General features: G+C 37.5%; 1 protein-coding gene across 1 annotated transcript; it reads left to right on the top strand.

Moving 5' to 3' along the window:
• LOC107795870 (peptidyl-prolyl cis-trans isomerase-like) lies at positions 1 to 814 on the top strand. The gene has a single exon (XM_016618577.2). The coding sequence runs from the start codon at positions 76 to 78 to the stop codon at positions 592 to 594; it is 519 nt and encodes a 172-aa protein (XP_016474063.1). The 5' UTR covers positions 1 to 75; the 3' UTR covers positions 595 to 814.
• Positions 815 to 13,138: the final 12,324 nt, after the last annotated feature.

Below are 13,138 nucleotides of genomic sequence, written 5' to 3'. Positions count from 1 at the left end.
CTCAAAGCATCGATTATTCATACAGTGAGAGCATAGCTTAAAAACTCCACAGAAATTTCTAGAAGAGAGTGAGAGATGGCAAATCCTAAGGTTTTCTTCGACCTTACCGTCGGCGGTCTACCGACCGGCCGTGTGGTGATGGAGTTGTTCAACGATGTAGTTCCGAAAACAGCGGATAACTTCCGAGCACTCTGTACCGGAGAGAAAGGCGTCGGAAAGTCCGGCAAGCCGTTACACTACAAAGGATCATCATTTCACCGTGTGATTCCTGGATTTATGTGTCAAGGAGGTGATTTCACTGCTGGAAACGGTACCGGCGGTGAATCGATCTACGGCGCCAAATTCGCCGACGAGAATTTCGTTAAAAAGCATACTGGACCTGGAATTCTCTCTATGGCCAATGCTGGACCTGGAACTAACGGATCTCAGTTTTTCATCTGTACGGCCAAAACCGAGTGGCTTGATGGGAAACACGTGGTGTTTGGTCAAGTTATTGAAGGAATGGACGTGATTAAGAAAGTGGAAGCCGTTGGATCTAGCTCCGGCAGGTGCTCGAAGCCCGTTGTGATTGCTGACTGTGGTCAACTCTCTTAGATTATTAATCGTATCAATTAATGTTAATGATGATCTAGTCTAGTTAACTATGTGATCGCAGTGTACTGATTTGCTGGTTTTCGTTTTTTTTTTAGCCTTTTCCTTTTTGAGATTGTGGGTCGGGTTTCGGGCGTACTGTGTCGGGTCTTTACTGTAATTGGTGGTGTTTACTACTACCAGTGCATGTTGGAATTGGAATAAGATTAGATTTCTCGGTTTATTTCACTGTGTAAGTTCGAATTCGTGCAAATTTCTTAAATTGTGGGTTTCGACATTTTAATGAGTCCGGAACTAAAATAGTGCCAAAAATGGCACAAAATATGTTTCTACCTTAAAAAAAAAGTTACATAAATACATAAAATCCAGTATAATATTATGTTTTACTTTAACGGAAAGTTAGTGGTTAAAGTTAAATTTTCCTATCTGCAGGACATTTAAATCCCTATAATTTGTTATAGGAAAACGCATTACAATACTGCATTTAACGCATTATTGTATTGCGTTTCCCTATAATATTTGGGCCACATTTCCCTATAGTTTATTATAGAAAAACGCATTATAATACTGCGTTTTCCTTGGCTTCACGATAGAAGCCATTGTCCCCCGCGCAATTTTAAAAAAAACTTGGGCCCCACCCATACACAAAAAGCGAAAAGTGTAGGTCCCGCACACATCACAATCCTGGAACCTTCAGTCACAAGCGAGCCTGTTAAACTTACAAAAATAACAAATTAATATATATTGTCAAATTAACTAAAATATCGAGCCTGGAACGCATAGATAATTACTCAGTCCAATTCAATAATTAATTATTAAATTTATTAAACTAACAAAATTCTAAAAAAGTTGAAATTGACACACATAAGAATTAAAGATAACTTGGTGCAACTAGGTCTCAAATATTAAGCCTGAAACCCATAGATAATTACTAATTAAGGATAGTTTGGTGCGACCGGGCTTCAAATATCGAGTCTGGAACCCATGGATAATTATTCGGTACAATTAAATAATTATTTATTTATTAACACACATAATAATTAAGCTAACAAAATTCTAAAAAATGTTAAAATTGACAAACATAATAATTAAGGATAACTTGGTGCGATCGGGCCTCAAATATCGAGCATGGAACTCATAGATAATTACTCAGTCCAATTAAATAATTAATAATTTAATTTATTAAACTAACAAAATTCTAAAAATGTTGAAATTGACACACATAATAATTAAGGATAACTTGGTGCTTCCGGGCCTCAAATATCGAGCCTGGAACCCATAGATAATTACTCAGTCCAATTCAATAATTAATTATTTAATTTATTAAACTTACAAAATTTTAAAAATATTAAAATTGACACACATAATAATTAAGGATAACTTGATGCAACCGGGCCTCAAATATCGAGCATGGAACCCATAGATAATTACTCAGTTCAATTCAATAATTAATTATTTAATTTATTAAACTAACAAAATTTTAAACTTATTGAAATTGTCACACATAATAATTAAGGATATGGTGCTACTGGGCCTCAAATATCGAGCTTGGAACCCATAGATAATTACTCAGTCCAATTCAATAATTAATTATTTAATTTATTAAACTAACAAAATTTTAAAATGTTGAAATTGACACACATAATAATTAAGGATAACTTGGTACAACCGGGCCTCAAATATCGAGCCTGGAAACCATAGATAATTACTTAGTCCAATTCAATAATTAATTGATTTACATATGTTTGTACTTTGTGTAAATATTACATTATGTAAATAATGGTACCAATTCTATTTTAACAATAATTTTATTTTAACTGCGGTTGAACAACAATTTTATTTTAATAGTACAACGCAAACACAAACATATCAGACCTAACACAACACAAACAATACAAGTAATGAAAACACTTGACAAATGGAACATAAAGATACACTACGCTCAACACGTACATGCCATTGTTTAGTCACAACCGCCTAGTATTCTCTGCTCCAACCACTTGAGCTGGTCTTCTAGCTTTTTTTTTCTCTTCTTCCACCTCATTGAGTTTCGCCTTCAACTCCGCAATTTCTTGCTTCGATTGGCGCTCTTTGTATGAACGGAAGGTTGAAGGAAAGTTTTGAATGGATTTTAATAAAATTCAAACGCCTTTAAATAAGGCAAGTCCGAGCTTGGGGTGCAGAATTTTTTTTATTTAAAACGCAGTATACTACCACGTTTTATGTATTTCAATTATTGTTATGTCAGTTATCCGCAGAACACTTGGTGGACCCAAAAATTAGTGTAAAACGCAGTATAATAATACGTTTCAGTGTAAAACATAATATTATAATACGTTTTACACTAAAAAAACAAATATTCTCTACAGTCCTACAGAAGTTTATTAAGGTGGGCCCAAATTTTATAGTTTTTTATAGGAAAATGCAGTACAATATTGCGTTTAAGGAAACTGCAATATTGTAGTTTGTTTTCCAAAAAAAAATTATTTTTTTAATAAAACGCAGTATAATACTGCGTTTAACTTTAACGGCTAACTTTTCATTAAAATAAAATGCAATATTATACTGCATTTTATGTATTTATGTAAAAAAAAATTTAACAGTAGAAACGTATTTTGTGTCATTTTTGGCACAATTTAAGTTTCGAACTCCATTTTAATTGGAGTTATCGCCTGTTAAAATAATGCGTTGACTTTTGACAAATGGTTTTGCGAAGTCAGATTAGTTATTGTGATTTATTGGAGCGGGGCCCACCATTGGAGTGTAGTTATTCGTGTTCAATTCGTGTAGGTTTTTGATTTTGGAAATAAGGAAATTAAGCTAACTGACCCATAAATTTCGATATAATTCGACTATACTAAGTGTTATCAGTTTGGCTTTGTAATTTATTATCTCCCCTTTGACCATAAATTTTGACTATTTTTTTCAAAAAGATTTTAAAATAATGTTGTTCATGAATATAATCATTTTTTTTTTAAAAAAAAATTGAATTTTCATTTCAAGTTCTCAAAAACTGGTTTAGGTCTATTTTCGGGCGAATTTTTTTTCTTCTGCTCACAAAACTTCAATTTATTTTTCAAATAAAATACATGTTCAAAAACAACTTTAATTTCCAAAAAATATTTTTTAATACAACTCCAAAAATTCTTTTTTTAAGTTTCAATCAAATCTATGTCCAAATGTTAGTTTAGTTTTTACTTCTTTATTCTAATTTTTTATGTTAGAAAATAATACTCTAATATATTCGGCTAGAGTCCAAATTTTGATTTTGATTCAATTAGATTATTTTAATGGTTTTGGAGTGGTTACAAGATGTGGCGCTCCGCAGCGGCAGTAGAGGTTATCTGTCGTTATATGACACCGTTTCCTGTAAATCCTAAATTATTTTGATGCTTTAATTATGACATTTTCCGCGCAATAAGCGACAACCATTAGATCTCCGGGTTTTTTGCCAATACATTTTCTTATAGACTATGCTGCACTTTTGATTTGTCTATATTAAAAAATTAAAATAAGTCTGTCTTTTTTCTAATATTTGTATTTTAACAGAGATAAAGTCATATATATTCGAAAGTGAAATAAACAACAAAAGAAAATTAGCTAGAAATCAAGTGAGGAAATGAAAAAAAATACTAGAAAGCACAAGTGTATGCTATTTAAAACGAGGCTCTTGACTAAGGCTAAATTGACTAGATCATCACCTATCGAATTAGCCTCCATGTAGATACGAGCAATAGAGACCACTCAGTTCCTAGTCAAGAGATGACGGATGTGGTTGACAATATCACCATTCCTATAAGGCACAAACATTCCAGACCGTAACACATGAACCACACTATAATTATCAATTTGTAAGGCAACTCAACGCCAACCCCGACATTGGGCTTCTTGAAGACCAGTAAAAAACCCATAGCTTAGCTTTAAAGGATGTGCAGACTCCAATTGTGATTGAAAATCCACCAAATCACCTACTATAGAATTATGAAAAACACCGCCAACAATCCCCATATAAATACTCCTTCCTGGGGCCTGTCTGCATTTAAAGTTACCCTACCCATCACTAAGAGGTGACTAACCCATCAAGAATACTAGGGGTGTTTGTCACACCTCCTTTTTGCGCGCCCGTCCCGAAGGGTTAAAAATGCGCGGGTGGAGTTTTTCCAATTTAAGTGACAATATTCGAAATGAGATTATTTATTTAATTCAGAGTCGCCACTTGGGAAAGGTTTGGCTTTTGGTGTCCCAAGTCACCGGTTTATCTTGAATCCCAAATCGAGGAAATTTTCGACTTTTCCAAATGAAGTCTGCGAACCAGAAATTCTAAGTAAGGAATTCTGTTGACCCGAGGGAAGGTGTTAAGCACCCTCGAATCCCGTGGTTCTAGCACGGTCGCTTAAATTGTTATAATGGCTAAATATCTGATTTAAATACATGTTGTGACTTATGTGCTTTTATTAAGTTTTAACCGTTTTTATTATTATCATTTATTTTTATAGAATTGCAACGTCGTGAAAATGTATCTCGAACCACGTCACAATCAATGCACCCGTAATTGTTAACACATTTCGACTCCATTGAGATTTAAAATTGGGTCACATAAATGCGCACCCGAATTTAGGAATGTAATTTGATTAAGTCGCGCCTAAAGAATCTAACGCGTTATTGTCTTCGGGGAGGGAGTGGAATTCACTAAACAGCCCGTCCCAAATTCTAAGTATTTATTATGACCAATTATTGAGGGCCCCGCAATTTGCCTTTTGATTCGGCGAGGCTCGTCTCATTATTTTAGAAGGGTACCCTACAAGGACTACATTTTTACTACATTTATCTTTAAAGGGAAGGATGATGCCGAATTTTGCTGGTTTAGACAAATACGGACTGAATCCTTATTATGTTTGCCGAACCTAAACTTGTTTGATTACCTGATTGATTGTTCATGAGGTGAAAGCTACGGCATTCTTTGTCTTCAACAAGTGAATATGCTTATTAATTCGCTAAGTGAGATTGCAAACAAACTAACAACATATATTGAGTTATGTTTTAACGACCTCCAAGTTCTATTCTTAACACTCTAACCTATTTGAAATTGATAAAAGAAATCGGCTGTTTTATTAGGAAAAATTACTACGAATTGAACTCAAAAATGATTATTAGTTTTTCTCAACAATCATTACATCATTTCGAAACGAAGAATCTGTACCGAAACCTGATATCAAACCGGCATTGGAACAAATAAACTGACAAGCGAAACTGGCATTCATAGCCAGACTTTTAATATGACTGCATGAGAGTTTGGTTGGAATACATCTATCCCAGACCTAATACCACAGATTTGTCGATTCAGTGGTCTAGGCAAAAATACATACAAGTGTTTACCCTGACTCTATGTTATACAGTCGTAACTAAACCAAACAATATTATACTGAACTGAACGTATCCCAAATCAAACATGTTGTCTATCATATTGTTATTGCTATTGAACAGCGCTATCTAACAGTCCATCTCAGCAGAATGTATGCTAGTTTTATACAAAGTGTTTGCAGTTTGCAGTAAAATACAATCCCACTAACATTCGACCTATTTTTAACACCAATGTTATAACATGAACAGCTGTTCTTTTCTTTATTTCAACTTCAAACTTTCAACAATGCAAAGTTTCAGAGGTTGTGTACCTGGAAATATTTGACAATTGAAGGAAAGGGGGAGTCAGCAGAATATAATGACAACAAAATGCAGCAGCAATCACAGCACTATCAGTAGCAGCAGGGCAGAAATAGCAGCAGACAAAGCAATACAGCAAGAACCCAGCTCGAGTGCAGAGATGCAAATATAGCCAATAGAAAGCAATAGCCAAATAACAGCAACACCCAGTAGAGTAGAATCAGAACTCCAGATAGTAGTAGACCAATGAAAGCACTCAAATAATAGACACAACTGAGATTTCAAAGGATCAGAATTGGCTTGAACAAATTGAAACAACTGAAAACCCAATAACAATAGGAGGAAGAAGGTTTCTGATTGTTGGTTGTATAGCTTCTATCCCTTAACCTCTCTCTATCTCTGTTTGTGTTTTTCCTATTCAGCTCTTAAGGTTCAATGTCTATCCTTTTGTGTGTGTGTGTATGTATTTCTATCTCTCAATCCTGTCTCTAATTCTGTCTGTATCTCCAGAACTTCAACTCTCCTCTATCTATGCTCTCTCTGACCTCTATTATCCGATGGTATCCTGTTTCCCTTTTGTCTGTCTGTCCCTCCTTTTTATAAGCCTCTATCCTACTCTTTTTAAACAGCCTGTTTTCAGAAATCACAGTACCCTTCCCATGTGCCTTCCATTTCCAACTTTAGCTAATTAAGTATTAAACCCCATCAACATTCCCTGGCAGATTTCACTTTTAAAAGGTTTAAATACTTCTTTAAACTAAAGCCAAGTATGGGCAGTGGAATGTATCTGACAGCATATGCTGTCAAATTGTTTAAAACTTAACAAAGGCTTTTATGCAGGCCACAGGCTGTGCACAAAGCACATGAGATGCACCAGTGCACATGCTGTGCACGAGTGCACATGCCTTCCAATTCAGAATCTAAACACAAACAAATCAACAGCTATAAGTGGACTGGCTCTTAATTGATTCATGCAAATGTTCAATAAAAGCAAATCGATTTAACTTTGCTCAAACAGTTGAAACTAATTGACGACACATGTCGACTCGACTATATTAGCATTAACATACACAATCGTAGCCAAAATCAGACATTTAAACATGGTTCGAATTATACTGACTAAGCAGAAATACACTCGAGGAGTCATTAGTCAGTCCAAACTTGAAAATCCGCTACTTGCACAACATTCATATACATTATCAGATCAAATGAAAGGCTTATTCAAACAAACAAAAAGTTCAGGGAAATGGACGGGGCACATTTGACAAAATTCAAAGACACAAAATCAAAGCATGAACAGACTTCAACACAATCAAATGGGCCAAAACAAATAAAGAAGAGAAAGAAACTCACCTTAAATCTTGAAAAATCAAAACCTCAAACTCGGACTCGGACAACTTTCTTAAGGCTGAACGGGCTTTAATCGAAGTGTTTCTCAAATGAGAAACACTTTGATTAAAGTCCATCAGACCTTAAACTCTTTGGTTTGAACCGGTTTGAACCAGTGACGAGGGACCTTGTGGTTTCAAAACTCAGATCTAATATTCGTGCTTCCCTGGTTAGATTCGGACCAAACCAAGTATGGTTTGGTCACGAGGAAGGTCCGGGGAATGTCTGGTATGAAACTGGGGTTGTTTGGTGTAGATCGAGTTTTGACTCGAATCTTCAAATGAAGATTCGAGGACCTGGGGGGTGATTCGAACCAAACGGTTAACAGGTCTATGTTCAGGGTGGTGAGGGGGTTCTATGGTGTTCATGGCGAGGTCACCGGCGTTCATGCCGCCGGTTTTCATGGTGGGGGATACAAGGGCGGCTCTAGGGTTCGATGGGGGATGAGGTTGAAGACGGAGGTCGGGGTATTGGATAGGGGGGTAGGGTATGTTAAAGGGCTTATATATGGAATGAGTAGGCGGATCTTGACCGTTAGATCAATTTAGATCTACGGTCTGGATCTGATGGCTTAAGTGGAACGGTGTCGTTTCGAGGGTAAGGGGTTTGGGTTGGTCCGGGTGGAAACGGGTCGGGTTCCTCAGTGGGTTGTGGGGAAATGATCTTGGCCGTTGATCAATCTGAGATCAACGGCCCAGACCACACTGGATTAAAACGGTGTCGTTTAGACACCCTGGGCATCCACTGGTGTTGGACCGGGCAGGCCTGGGTTTGGGCTGAGTTTGTTTGGGCCAATTTTGTTAAAATTGGCCCAAGTCCGGAAGGGAAGGGGTCTTTTTTTTTTTATTATATATTTTTTTTATTTATTTCCTTTTTCTTATTTATTTTAAAAACAAAACTAAGCCAAAAAATCAAATTAAAATTAAATACACACTCAATACAATTATTTGCACACACACTAAAATATTTCAAAACAGGTAAAGTCAAACCAAATAAAATCAACGGACGAAAATGCCTATTCATGATTTTCTATTTAACGACCGGATTACGGTTTGAATTATGCAGGACACATATATTTTTTTGAATTTCATTTTAATAAAGTATATAAATAAAAATGGGCCAAAGTCACAAATAAATCAACAAGGTGCCGCACAGAAATCCGAAATTGTACAGCAGGGCCAATTATATTTTTTTATTTCTTTTTGGAGCGATTGTCGTGCGAAAACAAAAATCACGTGCTCACAGCTGCCCCTCTTTGTTCGGAAACCCGAAGGGTTTTCGTGCAAAGATAAAGTGAGCGTGTATGAGCGATTTTTGCCTATAGAACACTCCGTATGAAGCATTTTTGAAAGATCTGACCGAATCTTGCTTCAAAGATTTCCTACATATCCTGGGCTAAACAGGAATCAGGTCAATGTAGTTCGGGAGGTTTTGGTAGCTGGGACTACCATGGGATTGCAATGCCTGCTGCTGCTGTTGCCACTGCTACGTTACTGACCGCCTTATTACAACCAAATGGAAATTGGAAAACTGAGCTAACTACTTATGTGTATGTCAACTGCTAGTTACAAGATTCCTATCTATGATTCTTTTACGACTTGATCTTGGGTCTTAGCTGATTCTGCTTGTAGACTCTGATCTGAATCTTGATGCTTGCGAGTTGCGGCGACTTGTTTAATCTCCGGGATACCGAATAAAATGTGACTGGCAGAGTTCAGGACCTTAGTCAAATGTTGGAGTCGATTTGCTTTCCCTTTACTCTGATATCTCGGGATATCTTTTTTTTGTCTTTTTTCTTCTTTGATTCCGAACTGGGATTTATCTCGTGGGTCATTTCGATCCATGTGGCTCGAGGTCAGACCTGCGGGAGAAAACAAACAAACGAACGAGATTTTCTGCCCCAGTTTCACTAGGAAAATTTCGTTAATTATTCACCAGGAAGTTCATAAAATTGATGAAAGAGGATATACATGTTCAGTTCAGGGCTGGAGCCCTAACACCGGCTAGCTGGGGAGAGGTTCGGTTTGGGGTTTGAAAACCCTAATGCCGAACAAAGGAATAATTCAGTTTAGGGTTTAAAACCCTAATGCTGATTGCATGGAAAAGCTCAGTTTAGGGTTTAAAACCCTAATGCTGGCTGGAAGAAAATGTTCAGTTTAGGGTTTAAAACCCTAATGCTGATTGCATGGAAAAGCTCAGTTTAGAGTTTAAAACTCTAATGCTGGCTGAAAGGAAAAAGTTCAGTTTAGGGTTTAAAACCCTAATGCTGACTAAAGGAAAATTCAGTTTAGGGTTTAAAACCCTAATGCTGATTGCATGGAAAAGCTCAGTTTAGAGTTTAAACTCTAATGCTGGCTGACAGAAAAAAGTTCAGTTTAGGGTTTAAAACCCTAATGCTGACTAAAAAGGAAAATTCAGTTTAGGGTTTAAAACCCTAATGCTGATTGCATGGAAAAGCTCAGTTTAGAGTTTAAAACTCTAATGCTGGCTGAAAGGAAAAATTTCAGTTTAGGGTTTAAAACCCTAATGCTGACTAAAGGAAAATTCAGTTTAGGGTTTAAAACCCTAATGCTGATTGCATGGAAAAGCTCAGTTTAGAGTTTAAAACTCTAATGCTGGCTGAAAGGAAAAAGTTCAGTTTAGGGTTTAAAACCCTAATGCTGACTAAAAAGGAAAATTCAGTTTAGGGTTTAAAACCCTAATGCTGATTGCATGGAAAAGCTCAGTTTAGAGTTTAAAACTCTAATGCTGGCTGAAAGGAAAAAGTTCAGTTTAGGGTTTAAAACCCTAATGCTGACTAAAAGAAAATTCAGTTTAGGGTTTAAAACCCTAATGCTGATTGCATGGAAAAGCTCAGTTTAGAGTTTAAAACTCTAATGCTGGCTGAAAGGAAAAAGTTCAGTTTAGGGTTTAAAACCCTAATGCTGACTAAAAAGGAAAATTCAGTTTAGGGTTTAAAACCCTAATGCTGATTGCATGGAAAAGCTCAGTTTAGAGTTTAAAACTCTAATGCTGGCTGAAAGGAAAAAGTTCAGTTTAGGGTTTAAAACCCTAATGCTGACTAAAAGGAAAATTCAGTTTAAGGTTTAAAACCCTAATGCTGATTGCATGGAAAAGCTCAGTTTAGAGTTTAAAACTCTAATGCTGGCTGAAAGGAAAAAGTTCAGTTTAGGGTTTAAAACCCTAATACTGATTAAAAGGAAAATTCAGTTTAGGGTTTAAAAACCCTAATGCTGATTGCATGGAAAAGCTCAGTTTAGAGTTTAAAACTCTAATGCTGGCTGAAAGGAAAAAGTTCAGTTTAGGGTTTAAAACCCTAATGCTGATTAAAAGGAAAATTCAGTTTAGGGTTTAAAACCCTAATGCTGATTGGCTGGGGGCAAAGTTCGAGAATACTAAGCGACCTCTTTTTTTGAATTTTCTTGTTTTAGTAGAAGATACAAGGGAGTTTCGTGGAAACTTACCTTTCGAGTGAATTCCTTATTACCAAAATATTTCTTGTACCCATGTACCTTCTTCTTTGGGAGACACCTGCTCCTTGCATGGTTGTCTTGGATTACACCTGTTTCAACTTTTCAGACAAAGGACAATTGTTAGTTCGGAAATGACGGTCGGTTTGGTGACCTTGATCGTTCCCGGTTGCTTTGTTGCGTCTTCATTTCTGTTTTGAAGTCCCGCCATTGATTTGATTCATATGCCGAAACCCTTTAGACCGCTCAGGCTTGTATTTCCAGATTCTGTGATGATTTGCCTCGTAAGGCTCTTTTTTCTTTTCTCTTTTTTTTTGTGTCCCGTTTTGCTTGGAGGTTCTCAACGGGGATTTTATTGGAGGTATTTTGTGGGGATTTGTACAAAAGGGAAGCTCTGTGGGGAATATTTACAAAGTGGATTCTTTGTGTGGATTTTTGTACAATGGGCATGCTGGGGATTTATTTCAAAGTGGGATTTCTAGGATTTGTTGGGGTAACCTTGTTGGGGAATGTTTACAAAAGGACTCGCTGGGATGTGCTGGGGAGATTCCATTTTTTTTTTTTATATTGGGGAGATTCTGTGGGAGATTGTACAAGACTCTGTTGGGATTTGTACAGGGGGAGACTCTGTGGGGATTTGTCCGAAGGTGGACTTGCTGGGGAAGATTTCAAGATTTCTCTCTTTTTCCTTTACTCCGGAACACCATCAAACGTCATGATTCATCATGCTTGGGTAATCATATCAACGAGATGAGGTGCTTTCCTTCATGAGACGGGATTCCGTGCAAACAAACCATGCCACCTACTCTTTCCGGTGTGTCCTGAACTCGGGGTTAAAATGCAAAAGGGATTCGAAAAGAAACAAAGCAGGGGAAAACAAATCAGAAAAGGAATACCCTTTTCGGGACGAGAAAGACTTATCTGAGGAAGATAACGCTGGCTTTAAATGACATGACATGCTCTTTGGACTGGACGTCCGACCTTCCATGAACTTGCGTTTTCCTGAACCAGAACAGATCTGTGATTCCAAAACCGGTGGAACTTTGCCGAGACCTTCTTGGGGTGGCGTCATTCCTTTTCGGCCAACAGCGCCCTTTGCGGGTTTTTACTGGCTGACCTCTCTCATTTCTCTTCCTGTCATCGCTTGATAGCACTCTTTGCGAGTTTTACTAAACAAGCTCTCTCATTTTGGTTTCTCTACTCCCGTCGCCTCGTGGTGCCCGAAGGTTTTCACCGCCGAGACTCTCTCATTTTATTTCTCTCAACTCAGGGTGTGCCGGTTTCCATTTGTGATGCTTATTGGTTTCCCACTATCTTTGGTAATTGATTTGAAGGCTTGTACTTGGTAAAGAGAGGTAGCTGATACTAAACTTCTCAAGTGTCCGACATGCCCCGGTTTTCAATTTCAGGGTGGATGGGATTTTGTTGTTGGTGTGACTGAACCTCAGGGAGAGGCTGCCTACGTATCCTTTCGGAATCAAGTCAAACGTAGTTCAGGCGTCAATCAATGTTTTGTTTTGTTTTTTTTTTTTTTTGTAAGCGGCTCAAAAGTTGGTAGAGAGAATTGGGTAGTGTTTGGGGAGCAGTGGGGAATAAACACCTTCGCCATTTTCAACGTGTCAGGACCACTTGGAGTATGATCTAGACGTAGTACCTCTTGACTGCATCTGCATTCACCGCTGTGTCAGGGTCATTTCCTTCGATATCACCTAAATACAATGCTCCTCTTGGCAATATTTTCCTTACGATGTATGGGCCTTTCCAATTTGGGGCAAACTTTCCTTTTGCTTCTTCATGATGCGGCAAAATACGCCTCAGTACCAATTGTCCTACTTCGAAATTCCGAGGTCGGACCTTCTTGTTGTAAGCACGGGCCATCCTTCGTTGGTATAACTGTCCGTGACAAACTGCAGCCATCCGCTTTTTATCAATCAACGTCAATTGCTCCAGTCGAGTCTTAACCCACTCGCTGTCCTCGATTTCTGCTTCGACAATGATTCGAAGTGAAGGAATCTCTACCTCTGCCG

The sequence above is a fragment of the Nicotiana tabacum genome, chromosome 5, assembly GCF_000715075.1.
Source record: "Nicotiana tabacum cultivar K326 chromosome 5, ASM71507v2, whole genome shotgun sequence".
In the NCBI taxonomy this organism is placed as follows: domain Eukaryota; kingdom Viridiplantae; phylum Streptophyta; class Magnoliopsida; order Solanales; family Solanaceae; genus Nicotiana; species Nicotiana tabacum.
Note: the sequence above shows the minus strand (reverse complement) of the source record. Positions and strands in the feature narration are given on the sequence as shown.